The sequence below is a fragment of the Aquila chrysaetos genome, chromosome 11 (genome assembly GCF_900496995.4).
Source record: "Aquila chrysaetos chrysaetos chromosome 11, bAquChr1.4, whole genome shotgun sequence".
In the NCBI taxonomy this organism is placed as follows: domain Eukaryota; kingdom Metazoa; phylum Chordata; class Aves; order Accipitriformes; family Accipitridae; genus Aquila; species Aquila chrysaetos.
The window spans coordinates 20,139,193-20,165,179 of NC_044014.1; the positions used below are offsets into that span (position 1 = coordinate 20,139,193).

At 41.4% G+C, this 25,987-nt stretch overlaps 2 protein-coding genes across 6 annotated transcripts in view; one reads left to right on the forward strand and one right to left on the reverse strand.

The window, feature by feature from the left end:
- Window positions 1-353: 353 nt before the first annotated feature.
- STAMBPL1 (STAM binding protein like 1) lies at window positions 354-25,328 on the reverse strand. 3 transcript variants are annotated; one of them, XM_030031603.2, is made up of 11 exons: window positions 25,310-25,328; window positions 12,247-12,441; window positions 11,103-11,320; window positions 9,617-9,692; window positions 8,091-8,186; window positions 6,395-6,749; window positions 5,661-5,785; window positions 4,638-4,775; window positions 3,880-3,992; window positions 2,223-2,322; window positions 354-660 (listed from the first exon to the last, which is right to left on the reverse strand). In XM_030031603.2, the coding sequence occupies exons 2-11, from the start codon at window positions 12,328-12,330 to the stop codon at window positions 604-606; spliced, it is 1,362 nt and encodes a 453-aa protein (XP_029887463.1). In that variant the 5' UTR covers window positions 12,331-12,441; window positions 25,310-25,328; the 3' UTR covers window positions 354-603. The 3 variants fall into 3 exon arrangements, with proteins under 3 accessions (XP_029887463.1, XP_029887465.1, XP_029887462.1); XM_030031605.2 differs by lacking the exon at window positions 25,310-25,328 and adding an exon at window positions 24,767-24,928 and having other exon boundaries at window positions 5,703-5,785; XM_030031602.2 differs by lacking the exon at window positions 25,310-25,328 and adding an exon at window positions 24,767-24,928.
- ANKRD22 (ankyrin repeat domain 22) overlaps window positions 25,304-25,987 on the forward strand; it is a 31,444-nt gene continuing 30,760 nt past the window's right edge. For 2 of the 3 annotated variants that reach the window (XM_030031614.2, XM_030031615.2), the window contains exon 1: window positions 25,304-25,536. The gene's annotated coding sequence lies outside the window, so the exon portion shown is untranslated. The remainder of the gene's footprint in view (window positions 25,537-25,987) is intronic. The other variant, XM_030031618.2, reaches the window with a different exon arrangement.

Below are 25,987 nucleotides of genomic sequence, written 5' to 3' on the forward strand. Positions count from 1 at the left end.
TTGCTGGAGGAGACACTTTTCTCCAGGAGACGCTGATGCATCTCTGCTATTCCAAGATGTGATGAGGGTCAGCTGTCAGGTAAAGGACTTAGGAAAACACAAGTGTTTTCTGCATAATAACTTAGCCAGAACTTGAGTTATACAAGGATGGAATGGGGAAAAGGATGAAAGAAAATCACCTAAACTGATGTATTTGCCTCTACTACGTATCATGTAAATTCATAGAAGCAGTGAACAGTGGTACATAGCTGGAAGTCACAAAAAGCCAACCACTGCTAAAAATCTCTAATTCTCGGAAAGCAATTAAGGCCAACAAGTGACAAAAGAAACATTACTTATTTCAACACAGTTACTGTTGTTTGAAGTTCATTTTATTGTTGTGTTTTATAGGTGAGATTTGTTTACAGATTCAGGGGTAATGCCACTGAACTCCATCTTGACAGAGCAACAAAATAACTCCAAAACAGGCTAGAGCAATAAATATCAAACCATTCAATCTAAAATGTATAAATATAAAAGTACTTTCGGAAAATGTAGGAAAAACAGGAATCCATTTTTCTGTTTTGGCCATTTGTATAGTAACATCGCTATCATCCATCCGTATCACCTTAGATCCAGCACAATTATCTTTATGTCTTTCCCGACCACGTGGGTACATGGCTGCAGAAGAAGTCAACCCATTACTCACAGAAATCAGTTTCAGTAAAATAGCATATGAGGGCTATTGTTTCCTTTTATTTTTCTGAGCCTGCTTAATACTATGCCTATCTATCCAACTTTGTGTGTGCCTGTCACTGTGCCTGCTCACAGGCAAATGTGACTGTCACAGGTATAGACTGCTGAATAAAGCAAGGACTACAACATCCAATCATAAATAAATTTCTAAAGAGGATATTGCTTAGTGCTAAGCCTGTGAAACAGATTATAGTTCTGTGGTATCCTTTATGTATCATAGCATGGGATGCCTGAAATGGAGAAGGAAGCTGGTGTGTGCTGCATTAGAACAGGTGCATAGGGGACAGCAGCAAGGAAAGCGTGAACTCTGTTCTCTTCCTACAGTGGTTTCAGATGTGTCTGCCTGCATGACAGATTTTTTTTTTTAAGCATTTAAGACTAGATTTGTGTCTTTAGACACAGTCATCACTAAGTAACAGCTTGTACTAGGATGGCAGAGAAGAGTTTTTACCAGATCACCCCTGGAAACGAGGCTGTGATCTAACTGTTTTTGCTGGAAGATCCCTGTGGCTTGGGGATTGTAATTGAAAGGATATTTGTTTGATCTGTGATAGCAGCAGTGTGTCTAATGATTATAAATGAGCTCAAGTAGCCAGTAACTTCATTAATGAACTAAGTCTGCACAGGACCACTGAAAAGAACCCATCTGGAACAAAAGTCTTAAAATTTTTCAGAGTTGGACTACCTTCTCATTATCCCTACAGTCAATGATAAAAGAACAGAACAAAACAAAGAACCCCCACCCTCTCCTTTGAGGAGTAATACTGACATTCTGAGAGTCCTGCAACAAAGAAGTAATTTCCAATGTCTTTCAGTATTACTTCTCTGCATTTGATCATTTTATTTTGAGCTATATGAGATGCTCTGTATCTGAAGTGAGACCCATTTAAAAAAAACAAACTTAATTATTCAAAGGTAAAGATTGTTGTCTTCTACATAACATTGACATTTCTGATAATTCTGACTGACTATACTGTTCAGCCATACATATAGCATACTATTCTATTAAAACATCAAAAGATATGGTGGAGATAAGGTAGTTACTGAGACAGGCTTATGAGAAGCCGGGGAAAATTATGGGCAATGAAGGAAATGGGGCTTAATCTACTCATAGCTGCACTTTTTAGCAGCTAAGATGTTCTTTTGGGACACAAACTGAATTCTCTGTTTAAAAACTGAAGAGCTCAGGAGTAGTTATTTGAAACTGTGGCTTTTGCTTCTTCTGAAAGCAGGTAAAAGTGGTGACTGATGGTAACTGCCTCAGGTTAGCCACCATTTGAATGGCAGTGTGTAACACTCAAGGCTGCTGTTGACTGCTTAAGTAGACTCCTGATGTTTACCTTGGTCACTGAAGGAGGGTAATAAATTATTAAAATGGGGGGAAAATTAGAAAGAAATATAATCTGAAGTACATACAATCTCTGCTTGCAGCAGAACCATGGGCAAGAATTTGAATAGTCAAAAATCATGTTGGATTATATACTTACGTTAAATAACCTAGGGTCCTTTGTATGTGGATGGAATCCCTTCTTTTTACAAGCAGAAACTTCTAGCATACCAGCATTAGTAAGTCTGAAGATGCCAGTGCTGGAAAGCAAAAGGTGAAACTCCTGTTACATACTGCTTCCATAATACAAGTCCTAGGTTCCACATAGAAATGACTTGGCTTATCTTAACAGATGGACAACAGAATGGCACTCAGGGACCTTTGATACACAGGAGCCAAGGCTGACTTGGATTCTTAAAGGTATTTAAAATCAAGGGGAGTTGTATTCCTGTAAAGGAAGGGATGCTGAGAGGAAAGGGAGAGAAAAATCACAGTACTGGTGCTATTCCCATTAGGCAGGTTAGCCTACTAAAGGCTGAGGCTAGTTCATACAGGAACAGATACAAACCAGAAACTTAGATGTTCTGGATTGCATTTCACTCATTGAACTCTAGAGGGGCAACGTAAAGAGAACAGTCTTTAAACTAGCTGTGTAAGTGACTAGTGAGAGTACCCATGCTCCACACTCTTTTAGGTAATCAAGTAATACAAAGCACTAGAAAAATGCACTGCTCCATACGTATGAACTAACACTTTGACTATTGAATAAAACTTTAGAAAAATCACTCTTCTGTAAAGAACATTAATACCTAATAACTACAGAACAGCACCTGATTAATAAATGTTACAGATAGGAGTAACAGGTTAGAGTTAGTTACAGGGTATCAGCATAAACTATGAAAGTCGACCAGAGCTTTGAAAAGGTATGCAGACGTGCTCTAGGTTACAAAGCCTAGTGCTTGTGCACTTGCCACTCAGCCTGTATTTACAGCTGTGCTACCTGAATGACCCATACAGGAACTTAGGCAACCAGAATGGGATTCACAGAAGTCACCTACAGTGGTGGAAGGCCAGAAAGAAAGGCTGAAGAAATGCACAGCCTAAACTATGGAGTTAGCTCTGCAGCCTTGAAACGCCAAGCACATCAAAGCAGAATCACAAAAGTGTTGAGGTTGGAAAGAATCTCTGAAGATTGTCTAGTCCAATGCCCCTGCTCCAGCAGAATCACCTTGAGCAGGTTGCCCAGGACCCTGTCCAGTCAGGTTTTGAATATTTCCAAGAATGTAGAATGTAACCTGTTCCATTATAAACCTTCGCATTAATACTTACACAGTTCCAGTTTTTTCCAGATACTTATTGTTTGTATTTTATGAAATACAAAATTGGGACCTTATTATCAAAAAATGATCTTTCTCCCTCTACTCCCCAAACTGCAATTTTCATATCATGCTAGAGAAATACATCTAACCTCTCCACTTCCTTCATCAGACAGAATGAAGATAGGGCTGTGGTAGGGGACTGGCAATGACTTCTCCAGAAGAACAGCTCCTGTCATTACTACTTGGTTAAGCAGAGTATAAAAATAAATAAAATTTAAAACCTGAGGCTGGGAAGGGAGGAGGAGAGAGAAGCTAGAAACAATACTGTGCATAAAGACTGACTGGAATGCAAGTCTAAACAGCTTAAAGAAAACAAACTTACAATACAATATTCCCGCCCTTCATCCCAGTTCACACGTGCTGTTTGCATTTGATCAAATTTTACAATAAGGAGCAGGGGGAAATATCTAAATATTACTTAGAAAAATCAGAACTCACTCATTATGCTTTGGTGAACAAACAATTGCAATGGCCTCTGGCAACATTAGCTGATAAGAACAATGAGTATGAAGGTCAACACTGGATAAGAATGCAGTTTGTGTTGGATGTGTCTACAAAAAGAAAGGGAAAACTCAACATCATGAAATATTTCTTACAAATCAAGGTCGACATACATTCAAGAAGGAACAATAATTTGTAACAAGTGAAGCGTCAGTACTTCCCCAGGTTGGTTTCTTAAGTCCCTGCTAACCCAGATTCTGCATTGTTGGGGGGGCTTTTCAGTATGAGGTTTATGGAGTCACATTCACAACCAGATGTACAAGCAATTTTCTGATCGGGGGGGGAAGGGTGGAATGAAGAAGCACAAGACAAAGGGAAATGACTTGATTGTCCAAAATCCCTAAGAGTGAAATAAATTAATATAAAGTTTAAACAACACAATACTTTCCCCCCACATTTTGAATACAGTAGAAAAATAAATGGCATTACAAAGTAATAAAATACCTCTAAATCGACATAAACAAAAGTTGCACTGGCAAAAGAAGGCTCATTGTGTCAACAGGATGCCTCAACTGCATTAAGAAATACTCATCTGTGGTGAACATTAGTGCTCATTTACATCACTACAATTAGAATTAAGTAAGCAAGTTAATTTGGATTATTCCAGTTATTTCTTTGTTATTTCCAGGTTGGCTTTTTTTCACATAGTATGCAGAACCGATATAGAAAAGCCAGAACCTATGAGCTGTACGTACGTGGATCCAACCCAAAGTGAGGAGATCATACTGATCCTGAATACCAAACAATTCTTCCACGTTCTCCATGTCGCAGTAGTCTGGTCCCGCAGATTGCTTTGGCACTACTACATGGGTAATAGTAAATTCATTATGTGTCTGTAAAACAAACATTGACTTAGAGTGGAACAAATGATCTAGTGAATAAATGCTGAATCAGAATCTGAAAGATGTCAGCCTATCAGCTAAAACAAAGCAGTGTAACTCCACTGATTCCAGTGCAGCTATACTGACTGACTGCACCTGAAAATATGCCTTAACATTTTATCATTGAAACATACAGGGTAGTATTAGTAATAACATGAGATTGTTGTATTGAAATGTTCTCAGAGACCAGTGTGAAAAGGTTGTCCTTTAAAATAATTGAAAACATGAAAAAAGAGGTTTGATAATACTATAGCTACTTTCTATGAAACTTGGAACATCACTACTCTTGCTATTCTTTCTCTTCATGCAATTCAAATACACTTGGACATCATCTTTAACATTCTTTGTATGCCAGCATCAGCCATGACATCTTTCCCTGCTCTGAAAGGACATGAAGTGTTATCTAGGTCAAAGGAAAAAAACAGCCTGAAAATCAGACATTCTGCAGCTTGATGGGGGGATTTTCTTCTTTTTTGTTGTGCCATTATGAATTTGATGACTCCAGTAGATTCTAACAGTCTTTATATTTCATTGTCCTGTAACTAAACCTCACTTACCTTAGATGAATGCCAGAGAAAGTACTCGAAAAAGCCTGTATTGTACAGCATGCTGAAAAACCTGCTACATTTTATAATGACAGCAGTGTACTTTGATCAGATGTTTCCCCAGTAAGGCAAGCCCACAATGCTGAAGTGACCACTCAGGTTATAATATGAAGTTAATTACATTAAAGACTAATCGTTTAGATCTGCTTTTGCTCTGAAATTGATACATTACAGGAAAATACAACACTATCAAATATGTCTTCCCCATACAAACGTGAGGGTTAAACTGTACCAGTTTTCCACAGAGAATTCCACATGTCTCTATTCCTCTTACTGTATTTGCCTCTGCTAGCAGCAGAAATTTGTGACAGAGATCCCTGGGCAAAATGACGCCTCTGAGTGCTTCGGCCAATTGAGCTAACAAAAAAAAAAAAAACCAAACAAACAAAAAAAGGAGAAAGAGGTAAAAAGACATTTGCAGCTTACACAGTGAAGTTCCCCAAAATAAGAAAATATACACGGTTACAGAAAATCACTAAAAGTGAAAGAATTATACTTACCACATCACAGATTTCTAATGAGAATAAATCTACAGCACAAGCACTTCACCCTAAATCGAGGTCACCAGCCCATAAGATAAGATACACTCAGTAGCCTGCCCCTGAGGTGACAGTGAGCTGATGCCATCTCCCAGGCCAGGGCTTTCCAGGGTGAACCACTGCAGGTTCTGCTTCTGTTCCCTTGAAGTCCACAGCAAGATTCAGATTTCATTCCACAGGATCCCTAAGGCTCAATCTCTAGATCCATCTTTTGGTACTCAACTGGAAAACGTGAAACTGTGCACCTAATCTCCTCCCTTAAAATGAAGAGACTATATGGAACTGTTGTGTGTACATCAACCTGTTCATGCTTATTTCACTATGGACATCCTCACGGTGAGTAAATACATATGTATATGCAGTATGTGGACTCCTATAAGCAGCAAAGAGGCTGCAAAAAGGAAAAGAAAGAGATCTCTGCACTTACTCTGAACAGCACTTAAAGTAGCTGCTGGCTTTAAGACCCGGTTTACTGGAGGTGAATGTCCAGTGCAGCCAGATATGCCGCTCCTCTCCTTTTTCTCTAGCAGTGCAGTAGATAAGGAACTGTTCTGCGGTACAGAAATACAAGATAGCATACTTCCATCTATCTGTTCAGACATAACCATCCCCTCTTTGGTTTTCTGATCTCGAGCTAGTTCTTGCTTCTTTAGTTGATCCTCAAAGAATTGAAACTGTTCTGATTCAAGCTGCTGTTGCCGCATATGCGCGATTCGTTTCTTCTCTGCCTCTATTAGCTTTTGATGCTCTAGTTTCTTCAGAAATTCCGTTTTACATTTGTTCTGAAACATATGCAAAAGAGTGACATTCTCAGAACACTAAAAAAAGCTACAAAAAATGAAGGGAAAGAAGGAATCTAATTGTTTAATAAAACCATTAAATCCTGTCATTAAAAATTAAGCCTTTTGGAAACCATTTGCTCAACTGGCAAATACAACTATATCCCCAAAAGTACTATGATATGGAAGGAAATACAGTAAGTAAGGAATTCCTATCACAAAGCTTCCAATCTGCATACCTGCAGTGCTTTGTGGTTTTACTTCAGTACTGATAGCGCTGGCCTCATTTGCCCATTATAATAAAGTCATTAGAAAAAGGCTTTTCAGAACAGTGACGGTAAAGAGACTAGACACAAGTGTAAGCCCTTACAATTTTCAATGCAACAGCAGGTCCATAAGCACGTGGGGTTTCTGGGTAGATTTCATAATCCATTTTGTTATCTGGTTTTGTTGCTTGTCGCTGCTGTTTGGATAGGTTTGTTGACTTTCTTCTGCCACTTTCTTTCCTCAGCTTTCCCTGGATTGCTTAACCTGGCCTTGGTGCCTAGCCTCCCCAGCCTCAGACACAGTAGGTGCCTTCCCCGCTCTGGTCTATGCCCACTTGGCTCCAAGCCACCTGCTGTCTCACAGACTGCAAGAGAAGCTTCAGGTTTCAACAGCCCTTCCTGCTCCCTAGTAAAGGAGAGCATCAAGCATCTCCAGAAACAAAGGAAAAAAACCAGAGCAAAGTAATTTCTTAAATGTCATGAACAAAATAGAACAGGAAAGAAAACCTCAAACCAGTCAGTGACAGGTGTGGGCATTGGGTTGGATTGTGGTTTTTTGTTTTCTTCTTAATTCTCTAGGTCCATTTCAAGGGAAGAAAAGAAAAGGTGTTTTTTCTCAGATGCTCTTTCCAAGACAAGTTTTTAAAACTACAGGTCCTGTTTTCAGTGACTTCAATACACAAGATGCAAGTATTTATGGTTACTTAAAGACTCAAAGAGGATCGCTTCAAACTTGAGCACATTCGGAGCCAAGAGACTTTTTCCACGTACTCATGCAAGTGTCTGAACAGCATCCTCTTTATAAAACAAAATCAGAGTGTACCCAGGACTATTCAGATATTCATACACTGATATTACATAAATATCACAGCATGTTTGTTTCCAAGCACACACTTTTATTACTTATTTTCAAATGACCAACCGATTAGATCGTGAGAAGAAGTGAGAAGTCATTCTAAGCAGTCCGTGAAACAATTACGTTCTTGTAGAACTGGCATTTTACTGCTTAATTTCTAAGAAGATTCATAGGACAGAAAAAATACTTGTATTAAATATTTAATAACCATATAAAACTTACTTTGTTTTGCATGTATTCTTGATATTCTAAGTTATATTTTTTTAAAAGATCTCTCTTCAATTCATCCGTCCGTGGAAATGCAACCTCCTTCAATTTCTTTGGGGTGGGGAAGAAAGACAATTAAGTTTATTTTTCACTTTTTAAAAGAACCACCTGGAAGAGAAACTCATCTGTAATACAGATTTCAAAAAATACAAAATAAAAAAAATACTGCTCTTCTCCCAGGAAAGAAAGGGAGAAATACACACTAAACCATCAGCTTATGAAACTTCTATAGTACACTGATCTCAATAAAGCTACATTAATTTATGTCAGTGAAAGGTGTGATACGAGTACTTCTTATCTCAAGGAAAGATTAGTCCTTTTTCTAGCAATCTGTTATCTCTGTTTTGTTTAATAGCTGTGTGATGACTAACATTTTTGTTGTAGGTGGAATTTATTAAAAAAAAAAAGCTAAATCCAACTTTCAATGTTTCAAGTAGGATCATCACATTTTTCTCTGGGACTCCCTGGACAGAAATATGACTGAATATGCCCATTTCCAGGGGCGGGGGGGGGGATGTTTATTTGCAGAGATAGCTACAAATATAGCTTCCTGTGACAGCCCTAGCAGACAAAACAATTTTCTTTTGTAAAACAAAAACAATGCCCAATGTTTTCTACTGATGCAGAGGCTACTACAAAATAATTTAGAGGCTGTAGGCAAGGGAGGGAGAGAGACCATGTGCTTGATCCTACTAAGTGCCACAGGAGGGAGCATGTTAGATGCCCTTTCTCAACAGGGATGTTTTCCTAGATTGTGGCCCACAGTCAAAAATTTGGCATGAAGCATTTTGGCTTTGAATATAACTTTACTAAGCTGTAACAGTAGAGAAAGTATGTGAATATGGCAGCGTGAAGCAAGAGACACTTATGCTTATTCTAATAATTCTCGTTGGGCAATTCCAGATGTTTTAAGCTCAATATAAGGCTGTATTTGAAATTTCTCTTTCAGGGGGAAAAAAAAAGTGAAACTACTTTGTATACAAGTAGAGAAAAAAAATCTTTTAAGAACTAAGTAAATATATATTTGGTAATAAAGAAAGCAAAAATATACTTTGATTATTTAGCAGGGTAATCAAATAATGCACAGACACAAGTAGTGCCACATATCTCTCTTTTCCTCTGTTTGCAGTAGTCAGTTTGGACCATTAGCCACTCACAGAATCAAACTCTTAAGTGTTGTTAAATTAGTGTATGTTTAATATGTAAACTTTCAGAAGTAGCTGTACCTAGGTTTCCAAAAGTCTACCAGCTTATTCAGAGACCATTCTTGTTCACCTTTTAGAACAATAATTTCATTTCCAGTAATGATCAAGTGATTAAACCAAAATAAAACATGAATGACTAGTGCAGAGAGGTATCAGAAATTCAAGCTGTGGTGGTTGCTGTGGGCTACGTGTGTACTGGGAGAAGAGGAGTGCTAGGAAAGAATGGACAGATTCTGGGGGAAATATTTCTTAAAGGCTAGGAAACCACAACCCTACCTTAATAATATCTTGTTTTTCTGGTACTGCACATTGATGATAGTCTCGGTGACTGGGCAGCTTTTCTACAAACAACCTAGAAAATTAAACATGCCTGTATTTGCCTCAGTAGTCAGAGGAATATCCACAATAGCTTTTATGTTGGCAGAAAAATAAGTTTCACGTAACTGTTAAACACTGAATTCCAGATGACTTGGAGCAGGTTTCTACACATTTGTTTAAACTAACACTGACTTTCTTGTATAGACTTGTATGGCACAACACATATGGTAATGACAGGAGATTATTTTCTACATCTGAATATATTTTTGTTTTGATTAGTAGTGGGTTGGGTGAAAAAAAAAGGACTAACTAGCAGACAGCACGTAAAAACAGCCCTCATAAGCACCCTCCACCCTAGCCAGAGTTAATAAATCCTATTTCTACTGTCTTTATCTGTCCTTAGCTGAAATGCTGCGTCTTAAATGGGAAGCCCAGAATGCAGCAGCGACTACCATTAAAGCAGTTATTTTTACCAGACCAAGCTGCACAGCCAACTGCAGTATTATTAACCTACCCAGACATCTAAATTATGGCAACACTCAGCTGCAAAGAGTTTGGAATACACAGCTGCTATCATTCTTTCAGCAATTTGTGCAATGTTCACCTCCAGACCCTCTTTTTCTAGAGATACATACATTTAAAATTCACTGGAATAAGAAAGATTTGGTCTAGTTTTCAGAATATGAGGAAAATAAGGTGAGTGGGAAGGAGGTCTCCTATTATAAAAATTTTAAAATATGCACATAAAAACCCCAACCCTTTCAGAAGTAAGTAAACAAACCGATCAATCCTACAGCAAAACTAGCCAGTTAAAAAGTTTAAATCTGCCACTGATGTATTTTTCAGCTGGCTATTTTGAGAGTTGTAATGAAAGCTGCCCGGATTTGGGTTTTTTTGGGCGGGGAGAATAATCATATAATGAACATATATAATGAATTTTGCATTTACTCCTGTAAGAAGCAATAAATTATACTTAATCCTTTTGGGGAAGAAAAGTAAAAAGAGGCAAAAAGCCATTTTTTCATTTTTTTAAGTGTTGTGCAATACTACCATCTTTAAGATCAGCAGAAGCTCATAGAGCATAACTATTAAAGGCTCAGAAACCTTATCTAAACATTGCTTTTTAAGCCACACGCTGTATTTAACCAACATGCTGATAGATACAGAATAATCTGTGGGAAACAGTGCTCATAGTATAGCCTGGTACAGTAAACTTAAACCTCTGTATATTAGCCTGGCAGTCAATAGATAGACAGGACTACTAGACTAACAGTTGAGATGAATTTATAACAAAGCCTGTGGTTAGAGTAAAGATCTCCAGAGAGCAAAGCTATTCTGCAAGAAAACACTAAACATATCTAAAGGGGTGCCCTGTTTTCATTGCAACTCTTCATTTTGGTTTACTCAGAATTATAAGTTGTAATGACTACAAATGGCTTCTTACGTTATAAACTTATTATAAAAAACAAAAGCATTCTCCAGGTTTCCCTCCTCCATATATACTGATGCCATTCGCTCCATCTCTACACCAGATCTAAAGTAACGACGTGGAGTGATATCTTCATTGATTGTGATATTGCTGCCAAGTTTGCTTAAGGCACGTACTCTCTCTTCTGGGGTCACAGAGATGTCTGTATGGTCAGGAATGGCTACGAGCTTTTTCTGAGAAAGAACAGAGAGATTAGCAAAGAGAACCAGATATTACGTTTCACTTTCAGTAAGTGATCTAATTCAAGAAACTCAGGGGAAATCTTTAGCTTTTTTCTCAAAATGGGCATTGTTTTCCCCATCGTTAGCCATGGTTGAAACATTCCAACATGTTTCTCAATTGCAAATAAATAGTGATTGCAATTACAAATAAGAAGTGATCTATCCCCCTCCCCAAATCTTCAAACTACAAAAAAATCCTAGGGGGAAAAAAAAAAAAAAAAAGATAAAATTAAGTAAAACCCTGTAGAAATTATCAAAGGCAACATAAGGTGTGTCCTCTTTAGAATCCCCCCTCCCCCCCCCCAAACTCTATAAGGTTCTGCCTTAAGTTATTGAGATAATTGGTGGAGGGCCTGAATACTCAGACTCCTATTACATGACGTATAGGGTATGACTGCTGGGTATAGTTCAGCTAAGAGAGAGCAGTAAGTTTCCCTGGTCAGTCAACAGTTCACTTCAAATGTTCATTTCCAGTTTCAAACAAGGCAGTTAAAGTCTAAGAAGTTAGAACTAATTCTACTGAAGAAGAAGCACAGCTGCTTATTATAGTCATTACCTTCCTGTTAGGTGGCTAAATAAGGGCTGCAGCAAGTTGTTTCCTCCTGCTTTGATGAAAATTTTTACTCTTCCTATTAAAAATGTTCACTTCAACTTCTTAAAAACCCGATCACCAAAACAAGCTAAACCCCCATAAAGCACATATATAGAAATAAAATAAATTCCAACAAAACCATGAGGCAGAATGTGCAAGGAACCAGCAACATGCAGGAAGAGACCCTTGTAGCTGACAGCCAACACTGCTAAACAGCCCTCTTGAATTGTTTCCTATTTGAAAGAGAGAGTGCTAAGCCATTAAAGCATTTCTTTGTAATACATACCAATGAGCTAACAGTGAATGGTTGTTCCATGTTGTTCTCTGTCTGCAAACCAAGGAGATCGCTCTTTTCCTCCAAAGTCTCCATCTGACTGCTAAGGGCAATATCAATCCAGTGCTCAATATTTGCAGCCAGCTGTCTCAGGGTTTATTAACCCAAGGGAAACTTGAACATAGATATGTTGATTGTGGTCTTGTGCTGGAAAAAATATGACAAGTCATTCAGATTAGAAATACATTCAAACGTCACGTAAGTTTGCATGCCTGCACCCACTCATTACTTTGGTATCATAGTACTTACATATTTAATAATAATCTAAACTTTACCAGGCATCTAGAATTTAAAATGGGAATGCATGGGGGCTTACAGGACAGTTGTGGACTAGCTGACCTGTTCTAATGTTATTACAGTGGATTTAAACACAATATAACAAATTATTTTTACAATTTTTACAGCAACTTCAAAAAACCCCAATTTTCAAGCATTAAGTGAAAAACTCAAAGGTCAAAGACTAATCACAGAATCTGTGTTTCCTTGAGCATATGTTTTGACAAAAATATTTATAAACAGAGTGAATATGGCATCTTTTTTCCTGCTAAGCCTATAATTAAAAATAAAATTTAGCACATGAACTCATATCAGTAATATAAAGCAGAGAAAATATTTCAAGCACCACATGTTCCACCTGCATGTCTTGCTGACTTCAACACCACTCAAAATACAATGAACTCTGATGAATCAACTGATAGTAATTGCTTCTTGCACAGCTTTAAACAAGTAAAGACAAATATTTAGACATGTTTTGGTCATCAGCAAAAAAACCCCAAACCCCAACAAACCCCTGAAAGGGAAATGAATTATTTAAATTGCACTGGAAATATGAAAATGAAGCTCCTAATGTGTTTTTTCACTTCTGTGCACTCAATCTAAACAGATTTGATCCTGAATGTTGAAGGCACTTTATATATTGCAATGAATATGCCTTACGCTTTTGTAAAAGCATAAAGAGTGTGTTCGGCAAAGATATTTTCTAAGCACAGCTCTCTCTAGAGGCCAGAGGACTCTGGGTTAGAGAAAAACAACCCTAATGTGTTTTTAGCTGGCTGCATTTCTCAAGTATTGCTTTCCATATTCGGGTCTTCCTCATTTTTTTCCAAAAATTAACAGTGTCTATAAGATCAGTCTTTAATTTTAACAATTAGTGCAAGTATTACAGGAGAGATTAAATTCATTTAAGTAATACACTTTCTTTAAAATAATCAGAATCATCCTGTTTTACTTGCAAAAGCCCTTACTGGTGTACTTATTCCACCTTGTTAATTCAATCTTACTCTGCTTTTACATATGACCTCCCAATCTCAATGAATGTGTTCTGGCTTAACTTTATATCCATGTTTTCCATTTTCAAGTTTTTTATTCTCATCATCAGGTATGTCACAGGTCTGTGTATTCAATTTCAAGACCTGCTTTTTTCAAATTAAGGTATTCAAAATGCTTGCACAATTTGTGACAAAAAAAATGGAGCATGGTTTGTACACCCAAGACCTCAACATTAGTTGTGGTTGCAGCGCTAGTGGAAACAGTTCTCTAAATGATTTAATTGTACATACATGGAGCTCTCGTGTAAATGATCAGCTTGGCCAGACAGCCTATTCATTGCCTATTCACAGACTGCAGAAAGGCCCCGTGGGACAACAATAATTAAATATTTTTGCTTTAGCCTACACCAAGAAACCTACTGCCTTATGGCTTGTTCCACCTGAAACCCTTCTTCAGCTGGACCACTGTAGATGTGGTGGACTGTGAAAGGAGAGGGCTAAAAGCTTGGCCAGCACAGAGATCATGTCAGTCTTCTGCCCCTACAGCTCAGATTCCAAGCAGAAATAAAATCTTCAGTAAGAGACTTTGCATTCCTATGCTCTCTGTGGCTCAGGAATAACATTTACAAAAAATAGCTGAGAGCTAAAAAGCATATATTTTAAAACCATTTATTTACTCACTTATCCATCACTTGTGGTTTTGTTTTGTGTTGTTTTGTTTTATTTTTTAATTTCCCCTACAAGCAACTGGGAGATCTACGATAGCTGAATCAAAGGCTGATTTTGGTCTAAAGTATGCATCCAAGTATGACAAACTGCAAAATATTCTTATCATCCAATTTATCAAAAAATATATTGTTCAAAAGTAAAGGGCGCAGAAATGTATTTCTATTCAATTCCCTATTTCAGTTAGCAGCTATTGAGCAAGAAAACTGCTTTTCAAGCACTTTCTCCCTTATAGACTTTCTCCAAAATCTAGTGAGGAAATGGACACTTACGAGAAAGCTCTTGAGATGCTTCCCTAGGGAGGACGTGGGATATGGATCATGTGCTTCTTTCAACTATTACCACACCTTAAAGACCTTTCAGCCTAGCTGGTAGGGAAGTGGAAAAATGTTAGTGCAGCAAGTGGAAACACAAAAGCCACTAATTGGTGTTTTGATTTGGTTTTGAGGGGGGCAGTATTCCCAAAGAGGTCTTTGTTAAAGAAGCCTATGGTATCCCCCAGCCAAAATCTCTTTGGAATTGGCACAGGAAGACATCATGGAATCCTTTACTTGCAAACATTTCTCATCTTGGTTGCCTCTAAGAAAAATAAAGTCATCTTTATAAGCTAATTCAGTGATTTTTTTTTTTTTTTAACCTAAAGAAGCATTAAAAATAAGAAAAAAAATGTCTAATGCCAGGTATTTTAAAGAGGAGACATCTGGTAACAGCAGAAACTCACACTTCCTCAAAATTGTATCAGAGCTTTGAAAGGATAAAGAAGCTCTGCAGAGAGCACAAGTCAAGCCACAGTGCAAGAGCTCAGCAGAAGAATCGCTGCAAATGAAAGAGGAAACCGACTTTTTAAATTTGGCTTCAGGAGCACATTAAAACCCAGACACTGTAAATAAAGAACTACTAGGATGAATTTGTATCAATTCTACAAAAACATCAAATAAGACTCAACTACAGTAGCTATTACAGGTGGCAGTGTAATTAAAAAAAAAGAAAATCCTAAAAAGAACATGGGCTGTCTTATGACTGCACTCTAATATATTATCCTTAACACGTGGACACACCGGCCAGAATTGTAACCAATTAAAATGCAGAAAGTTAAGCTTTACTAAAAACACCACCACAGGCATGTCTGCCAGTTCCCTGGAAATGTCTCTGCGCATAATGTTCCTCATGGTGCAGCTCCACAATCACCTTCAGCTGCTCCAAGGCCATGACACTCCCAAGGGGCTCCCCTCACTCCCACCATACTTCTTTGTACTTCCACTTTGTTGGCATCAGTGACTTCAAGGTGAGTTGTAGCTGATCTAAATTAAAATCAAATAATGGACTTTTAAAATTAATTACTTCCTTCTCAAACTCTGAATGCAAGGGAGGAGGCAGAAACATGAAGCCAGCAAAACAGACAGACTTGCCCCTTTCTAAGGCAGTGCTGTCCTAGATTGATATGAACTGTCTTTGAAAACGCACCCTAAGGGCTTGTACAGCACCTACTTAAGAATTGCCCAGTCCTGATGAGTGACTCTTTGTCTTCTGGAAATACACTTATATTTCACTCTACAAGAGCAAAGAGAAATTCAAATATCAAACATCTCTGTGTAACTGAAACTAATTATATTAAAATATTCAACATTGTTATGTTAATACAGTGAACCACACTCCAACCCCAACCACCAGGGATCAGTAGCAATGCTAGCTTGGAGCTGTCTTAATTTATTAGAGTGTAAAGTTCTCTAAATTCTAAGAGTAAAGATGCATTAGTTTATTAGAGTGTAAAGTGCTCTAAATTCTAAGAGTAAAGATGCATTTTTCTGCTTTACAATTTCAGGCACTCCAACTAACTTAGATGGACTTAGGTAATGTTTGATTAAGAAGAAACATTTGGACATTTAGCATGCAAATCAAGCTTTTTCTAATGATGAATATTCTGAAAGTCATTATCAGAATATAAGAATTCACTCAACAGTTAAGAAACTTTTCTTGATTTCATTGGTAAGGGCACTCCTTACCAAATCCCATTTCCTCCTCAAAACCCACTTGTTTTCCTGTATGATCCAGCTTATTATACTATGCATTAATCCTTTGTAAAATCCAGCTTTATTAAATTGAAGGCCTTCAGCCACAGGAAATAGAGCAAAGTGAGAAAATAAGCATTTAAATGGCATTGAAAGTCGTTCTTTCTGTTCAGGCTAAAGACCGTGGTGCCAAGTACCAGGGAAGTGAAAAGCAGAGAGCGCAATTTCAACCTAAAAGTATAGGCAAATAGTAGTACGTGAAGATAGAACAAGTATATCAAGATATATCAAGTACCTCAAGAGTAGGCTAGTAAGACAGAGGTGGTATGAGGAGATCTGGAGAATGCATACACAAACTCTCATAGTTTTCTGAGAGGTATAATATCATAATTCATCACAAATTCTCCAATGTCCTCACAGTTCGCTGCATGCTGGCATGTTTCAATTGCCAGGATGGATGGATATGGACAAACAAGAGCCCCACTGCCTGTGCTCAGAGCCCGGGAGGCATGACCCAGCTAAGTTTGCAAGCTATCTAACGGTGCTCTGTGAAAGCGAAAGGTGGCACACATGACTGCACAGCAAGACTAATCAGCTCAAGCGCAGTGTGAACTATTTAAGTTACACAGTTTGTGTTTGCAATGCCTTGTGTGGACCCAGCTCACAGTCTGGGCAGAAAGAGCTTGTATCAGTCTTCATGCATTCCTATGACTGGCTCCGAAATGTCTATTTAGTATGGCATGTCCTTCACCTGACTGTGTGAGGTGACTGTACCAGCAAAGACAACGAAGCCAAGCAGGACCATACTCTGCCAAAGGATGCACACAGGGACCGGTGGTACCCCAGCGGGAGTTGCACTGCTCAGACTTTCTGGAGAAGACACAGCCACAGAGAAGCTCAGAGTACCAGTACCTCCCAGAAACTAGCTGACTGCAGAGCATGAGGACTGAATTTCAGCTCCTTATCATCATCTTGAGGCTGCTTTTCCTTCTTCAGAAGAGGTTTTTAAATGCTGAATGAGCTTTTCAGATTTTTAAACAAGTAACTGCGGAACTTCAATAAGCATTAGTTTAATCATTAGTTTCCACTTTATAACATTCGTTACTTTGAAACATTGTTATTAGTTACTTTGAAACATTAGTTTCCCCTTTGTAACATATTTTTAAATTCCAAGTGAATTATTCATAAGACACTGACCTCACTGCTGTCAGCAACATCTGTCAATATTTTGACTATTGGTCTTACTGAAAAGCTGCATTAAAGAGATCACTGGTAAAATTTTCCAAAGCACTTTTTTCACTCAAAGCTTAGGTTCTGTTAAGAATGACAGGGACTAGGGGCATTACCAATGATTTATTCTTTACTTATTTTTTAATAGTGGATTATTTCAGAAATGGTGGGATGTAAAGCCCAGATGTATTTCCCATCAAAATCATTCACTTTGGTTCATTGGGATTGGATCCTTACAGTATATGTAGAAATATTTGCTAATATAGGAGCTAAAATGTGTCATAGTTCTGCTTTTTACAAACTATTCCTGAGAGCACTATTCTGCATTCATCCCGTGGTAGGAAAAAGCTTACTTTAGTATTATTGTGAGGAGTTAAAACAGTAATATTCTGTTTACTACACTAGGAAGTGTGGTGATTATAGAATCCTAGAATAAAGATGCATCTCAAACAATAAAGGGGTCAGTTCTCATTAAAATAGCCAAATTAGCAAGTGCAAAACCCACCTTTTAATTACCCATAATGGAACTAAATTGTCTCAGCAAACTTGAAATAGGGCACATCCAGTCATTGCCAGATGAAGATAAAGGACTGTTTCATAGCAATAAGTCATGCATGATCCAGATACTTGTACTTCTGTACTTTTGTATTGGCTTTGTGTGGCAAGGTTTTGGTAGTGTGTGGGGGGTTACAGGGGTGGCTTCTGTGAGAAGCTGCTAGAAGCTTCCCCTGTGTCCAACAGAGCCAATGCCAGCCGGCTCTAAGACGGACCCACGGCTGGCCAAGGCCGAGCCCATCAGCAATAGTGGTAGTGCCTCTGGTATAACATATTTAAGAAGGGAAAAAAGTTGCGGCGGGCACAGAAATGGCAGCCGGAGAGAGGAGTGAGAACATGTAGGAGAAACAACCCTGCAGACCCCCAGGTCAGTGAAGAAGGAGGGGGAGGAGGTGCTCCAGGCGCCGGAGCAGAGATTCCCCTGCAGCCCGTGGGGAAGACCATGGTGAGGCAGGCTGTCCCCCTGCAGCCTGTGGAGGTCCACGGTGGAGCAGATATCCACCTGCAGCCCATGGAAGACCCCATGCCAGACCAGGTGGGTGTCCGAAGGAGGCTGTGACCCCGTGGGAAGCCCACGCTGGAGCAGGCTCCTGGCAGGACCTGCGGATCCTTGGAGAGAGGAGCCCACGCTGGAGCAGGTTTTCTGGCAGGACTTGTGACCCTGCGGGGGACCCACGCTGGAGCAGTGTGCTCCTGAAGGACGGCACACCGTGGAAGGGACCCACACTGGAACATTTGTGAAGAACTGCAGCCTGTGGGAAGGACCCACGTTGGAGAAGCTCGTGGAGGACTGTTTCCCATGGAAGGGACCCCACGCTGGAGCAGGGAAAGAGTGTGAGGAGTCTTGCCTCTGAAGAGGATAGAGCGGCAGAAACAACGTGTGAGGAACTGGTCATAACCCCCATTCCCCGTCCCCTGTGCCGCTGGCAGGGGGGCTAGGTAGAGAATCTGGGAGTGAAGTTGTGCCCGGGAAGAAGAGAGGGGTGGAAGGAAGGTGTTTTGAGATTTGGTTTTATTTCTTATTACCCTACTGTGGTTGATTGGCAATAAATTAAGTTATTTTTCCCCAAGTCAAGTCTTTTTTGCCCGTGATGGTAATTGGTTGAGTGATCTCTCCCTGTCCTTATCTCAACCCACAAGCCCTTTGTTATATTTTCTCTTCCCTGTCCAGCTGAGAGGGGAAGTGATAGAATGGCTTTGGTGGGCACCTGGCATCCAGCCAGGGTCAACCCACCACAACTTTGAAGTGGATGTTCAAGGGAATTTGGTGAAAAATATGTTAGAAATACAGGCAACCAAACTCATTCAGCTCTTTTTGAAGTGCTAGGCCATGTATTGGCACAGCACATAATCATTTATACACACACTTGGGTTTGATATAAAATATGCTGAAAACCAGCCTAAATAGCAAACTGCCTTCTGTTGGTTCTCACCAAAAAGAAACAGCATGTTCATCTGTCAACATGTTTTTTGAAACAACTGTTCACTGTTACAGCAAGTGATTCAGCTAGTATAGTAAGTAGTCTCTTCTGGAAAAAAACAACAAAGCACTGAATGTCATGACAAGATCATTCTCTTGCGCAGAGAAAAAACCCAGTCAACCAAAACCAAGAGAATGGCCATTCAGTGAAAAGAAGCACCGCGAGGAACTCCTTGCTGAGAAGCCCATGTCTTTCAATGGAGAAATTGCTCTTCATAGTAGGAGCTACTAGGCTTGGGTCTAGAAAAGCCTGTCTCAGTAAAGGTTCATAATTTAACACTGCCCCTTAGCTCCATGGCTCCATTTAAACAGCACTGCCAAGATCTCCTCCCAGGCCCCACAGTCTCCCAGAGGCAGCTGCTGAGTTATACAATCTCTTAGAAGTGGGTCAAGGTTATATCCTCTTTTTCACCTGCTGTGAAGGACCAGTCCCACCCACGTCCCAGCAGGCTGCCTGTAGGTCCCTCTGCAGACTGTGTCGGCGATGTGCAGACAGTAGCATCTTCACCTGCTTGGGTACTGGGAGGGAGAAATCACCATGCAGTGGAAATTCTCCATGCACAGGTCTGCCAAACCCAAGTCTTGCCTATATGGTTACGCCACTCAGTGCTGTATCTTACATCACTAAACTGAGCATTATTTTCATCTAAAGAGAATGTGAGTGACACAAGGTTCTGTTTTCTCACAGTTAAAAAAGTTAGAACAATTATTTGAAGACCTTAAAAGTTGTTCTGCAAATATTTGGATGACTGCAATTAGTTAATGTAGCTACTTGAATATCATTGACTGGCTGTTGTCTAGGGACAGTTTTCCTTTTGGAACAGATACAAACATTACTGCATTAAGAAGCTACATCAATAAAATTAGATTGCTACTGGGTTTGCTAAGACTCTGATAAACCACTACAATATGCAGATAACGTCCAACATGACTCCCTACAGAGAATAGGAACGTAGAACCTACAGGCTTTTCCCATTGCTTCAGAGCACAGAGGAGATCACTGACTTTCACCTATTTTCTTATTCATTTTCATGCAGACTATTTTGAAGTCAAGATCTAATATGTTTGTGCTACTACAGCATAACCCTATGCATTTGAGCTGTACACATAGGTGACGGCTTGCTACCAGATTTATTAATATGCTCTGTCTACAAAGATATTAGTCACTTTTAAAAGAACGTCCTGAAAAACAGACTGGAAATATTGAACATTGAAACATGCATCTGTGAACTGCTGACAGTTCTTTCTCTTGTGATTTCTTGTGTCAAAACAAAACAAAATCCCTCCCTCCCTCCCTCTCCCTTTTTTGGCAACACAGTTCAGTTTCAGCAGAAAAGCATTTTTAACATAATGGATAAAGTATCACCATTGTTAGAATGTCTTGGATTACAAGCAATAACCTTCTTAGGCAGTCACTGAAATATACTTATGCAACACAGAACGGCATCATTCCAGTGACCCACTAAAAGGATGTTCTAGACGTGGTGTAGAAAAACAGTGCCATTTCCTTCCTTCAGGAAATTCACAACAATCCCCCATCAAAATTAGTGTACTAGGACACACTAAGCCAGAAGAGGACAGAAATAAAAAATTAGCTGTTGTTATACAATTTGTTCTCTGATGATTCAGCTGAAATACTGAAAAAAGAGATACCTGCAATACATAACATCACTGATAAAACTAACTTCCACCATGAAGACAAGAAGCTGTGTTGCTAAGGGAAACAAATGAGAGGCTAAAATCAGCACAAAGGTCTGCAACACTTCTTAGACTTCCAAAACCAAAGAAAGCATGATTCTTTGCAAATCCTCAGGTTTCACAGATTTTTCTGCCTGTAGCCCTATTTCTCTCAGAAGCAAAGTCCCACTAGGATAGAAGGGTTAAAAACCTTCTTGTTCTTCCTATAAAAGGCAACGATTTTTCTGGCAATATTTGCTACTTGGTTTTATAACACTTTCACACTCCATAACCTCTAATACAGACATTTGTTAATTGGGTGAGTAACTGGTTGCAACAATCAAATTCTGTTTCTATCTGATGATGAATTCCTATTCTGTCTTACTTCTTACTGTTCATAATGTGACCAAAAAAAGAGGAGAATTTAATTGGCATTTCTGATATACAAATTCACAGTTCATCTGAAGTCTATTAAATCATCTATAAAGAATGAAGCTTGTCTTGTGGCCTTAAATCTTGAAAAAATAATTTGGCGCATTAGTTCAATGGATTCTGACTATTTCGTACACTAATGGTTAAGTAAGAAAAGTGCAGGTAAAAACCTGATAGTGATGTTACCTACAGGATGGAGCGCAGTCAACCAGTAAAAATAACTACCAGTTAATCTGGCATGTTTCTGCAGTACAATGCTTATATCAAGATAACACAGTTAGTTGATTTCATAATGAAGTCTTTGACCTCCTGCCCTATCCTAGATGATTCAGGATGTCTCATACCATGAGCAGATGTGAAAAAAAAAAAAACAAAAACAAAACCAAACAAAAACCAGGAATGTCTGGCTTCACAAGAAGAATTCAGTGTGCTTTAGACCATTTTTTCTACTTGGATAGTTACAATATTTAATTTCTCTTTTGTAAGTTTGCTAAGATTGACAATGGCAAACACATGTTTTATAGCAGCACTGACTGTAACACAGTCAGCTCACAGGGCTGCTTGAAAGTCGTCCGAATTATCTAAAGTATCAAAGCTGAGCACAATGATTTGTGGCTAACATCTCGTACGCTGGAAGACCAACAGGCTATTCATTCCAGTGAAGTTACTGGAACTACTGGCTACCTTTGAGCCTATTTCCGAATTATTTGCTTTTCCCTTCAGGATGAGTCCAATGATCTTTGCAGCCTATCCAAGCTCCTTTCTATATCAATTGAGAGAGCTAGACATCTCTGAAGGCCTTTTGACAGTGGTTCAGAGATGCTAAAAGAGGAAGATACTTTCTACATTGATTATGTAGTGAGCCCACAGCTTCCCTAATGCAATTCCATATGTTGTCTGCTGAACCGTGAGTCATCTAGAGCTGCCAGCAGGAAGTGGTAGGCAGCAGGTTGTGTCTGAGCAGGTGCCTGACTCACTGCATTACCATGAGGTATCATCATCCATGTAAGACTGAAAATGCTGGGTTTTTATAAAAGGGATGCCTATGCAACTAAGCCACTACACGCGGATCATTCAGGAACTGTACGAGCAAGACCGTTTGCTTTCATGGACTGATACTTTTATTTATAATGGAAACTATGACCAGAAAACATGTTTTCTGGCATGGCAATCTAAATGTTAAATATTTATTAAAAAGATATAGACAAAGACTTTCATTACATGGCAGCAAACTAAGTTTCAGAACACAAACTGGAAATGTAAACTTTGACACAGAAATAAAATCTCAGGAGTCAGGTAAGAACAGGAAAAAACCCACTACGCATACAAGTTCAGCAGAGACCAAATATTTATTTTTATACAGCATTTGCTCAGTGTCTTAATGCATAAGTCACCTTGCCACTCCATCAGCAGTTGAAGATTTCACTGCACCCCTCACCTTGAGCTATACCCTTCCTCAGCTTGGTGATTAACTTCCAGGAAATGCCTTAAGGCCTGACCTTGAGCATACTTCACACACATTAAGAAAACCACATGAGAAATGCCTTCACAGTATCCCCACAGCAATATCACTAATACACATGACTGCAGCATTGATCGAGACACTGAACCCTGTTTTTAAACATAATACTACAAAATAACCTCTCTGCACTTATAGCCATTTTAAATACTATTAAAAAACCATAACTAGGAAATTTGCACCTACAGCATTATATGGGGTTTGGGAGGAATGCTTCCTACACTCTCCTGTGATCCATGAAACTCTGGACTTGTCAGCACGGGCCTTTGGTTTAGTTATTTGTACCTTTAGCACCCAGGCATGCAATATACCAGGCAGTAATGCGTTTAGCCAGTTGGGAAACCCAGCTCTTACAGAGTAACACAATATATTGCCTCAGCAACACCCACAACAACAAATCTGGACTCCATTCTCCTAGGAATATTTCATGAAGTTCTGAGTCTGTATCCTATTTTCTAGGACCTGATGGTCTAAGGCAATTTATCAAATATATGCTAACTACAGCTTTGGACAGTCAATCACTTTAGCCTGCAACGAGGCGAAAACCCACTTCTGCGAAGACGGAACTTTCTCAAAGCCAGTCTTCACCTGAGGAATGAACTCCCTGGGAACTGCAGTCCATCCAAGACCTCATAATCTCACCACTTTCCATTCCCAGTAGAAGGTGATGTTTTTCCTGCCCATGACTTCTGAGACAAGCATTCAGAACCATACGCATATTAAATAAAAAGAATTCCAAACCAAGAGGAATTCCCCCAGAAGAGACGTTTTGCCACCCTTCTGAAAGAGGACAGTGCATCCACGTGTGAGAGAAGCGAGTTACGTTCCCCGGTGCGCTTGAGGCGCACCTTAGATCCTACAGAGGTCTGAACGAGGTAGGTACAAAATGAAGTACGAGAGCAGAAACAGCTTCTGAGAGGGGTGCCCAGCAGACACAATTTCTTCTTTTTTTACATGATTTCGCTTTCTGTTCCGATGCTAATCTTTCACATGCCTACGGAAATTATTTAAGAATAGAGTACTGTTCTAAGTTCGCTTTCTCTCCGAAACGCAGCGGCGATCTGAACTCTGCTACCCACTGTACCATAATCGCCTATTTTCGTAGGCGCAGCGAAGCCGGCGGCTTTGCCCAGCCCGGGCTGGCCGCTCCCCCGCCGCCCCGCACACCCAGAAGTCGCCGGTGGCACCACGATGCCCGCGCTGCGTCCACGCACCCACGGCCGCTCCCTCGCTCCTCCGTGCCCCGCGGCGCGCCCCGCCCGAGGCCGTTCGTGCCGAAAGGTCCGCCCTGCCCGGAGGAGGGCCGTTTCCGACAGGCCTCCTGGGATCGCGGCACCTGACACCCGAGGCGGGGACGGCCCGGACCGATCGCGCAGCGGGGGCGTTCGCCAGGGCAGCCGGGCCGATGGAGCTCGTAGCGGCCGCGGAGGGGGCACGGCGCGGCGCGGCGCCGTCCCTCTCTCCCTCGGTCCGCGGGGGCCGCTGGCGCAAAGCGGCGGGATGGAGGCGGGGAGGCAGCGCCCCGCCAGCTCCCTGCCCCGCGCTCCTCAGACCGGCGAAGGCGGCGGCCGCTTACCGGATCTCGCCTCCGTCCGCGCGGCCCCGGCGGGCCGGTGCTCCTGGAGACAAAGCGAGGGGCGCCCGCCCCGCCGCGGCGGGGGAGGCAGGGGCGGCGGGGGGCCGGGGCCTGGGCCTCCGCCGCCGGGCCTCGCCTCGCCTCGCCCCGCCGGCACTCGGCGCCCCGGGCGCCCCGCGCAGGAGCGGCGGGCGGGGCGGCGCGGCAGGTGCCGGCGGCGCCGCGGAGCCGAGCCGAGGCGAGCCGAGCCGAGGCGAGCCGAGCGCCCTGCGCCGCCGCAGCCGGCCCAGGTTACGGTGCGGGGCGAAGGGAGGAGCCTGCGCGCCGCCGGGGCGAGCGGCGTGGCCGCGGCCCGCTCTGCGCCGCGGGGGCCGCCGCCGCTGCAGCCCGACGGCCGCGGGCGCCGCCGCGCGCTCGGGGCCGCCCTTGCAGCCCAACGGCTGCCCGGGAGGGCGAGGGGAGGCGGCGGGGGCGAGGCCAGGGGGGACGGAGGGGAGGGGCGGGGGGCGGCGGGCGGCGGGCGGCAGCATGGCCCGCGCTCACCTGGCGTGTGTCCCCTCCACGCTTCCCTCGCTCCTGGCGTTGTCGGTCCGGCCATCGGTTCGGTTAAGTCCGCGCCTCCTTGGGTACCGGCGGGCAAGCACGCCGCACCTGGGCTAATCTAAACCTCGGATGCGGCGAGCTGAGGGGAAACCCAGTTAGCACTGTTGCTGAGGAAGGTGTCTGTGGGTGAGGAGGAAGAGGAGGAAGGTCGAAATGAAGGCGTGGTGGTCAGTATGGGGCTGTGGTACCTGGGAAGGGGGATCGATGGAGAGGAGGAGACTTTGTCCCCGGAGGCAGAGGAGGTAGGGAGTTGCAGGAGGAAGGCAGGCAGTCAGCCTGGGTGTCTGAGGAGGCAGGGCAGGGCAGGGCAGAGCAGTGCAGTACTGTGCTGTGCTGTGGGCTGGCCCACATCTCTGCTGGGAATGTCTAGCCAACACAGCAGTTGCTCCATGACAAATTTGGATGACCTTCTTGGTGGCCTCCTGCTGAACTTGCTCAGCAGATATTGATCATATTGATGTCTTTCCTGGGGCCCAAACCTGGACAGGGAAGTCTAGATGTGGTCTAAGATGCTTGTATTTAGCTCATCCTGCACCCCCAGGGACAGTAAGGGCATTTCCCTTCCTTCCTTTCGTTGTGCATGTGGCCGTTCTGGCTGCTTGGCATCCCAGCCTGGAA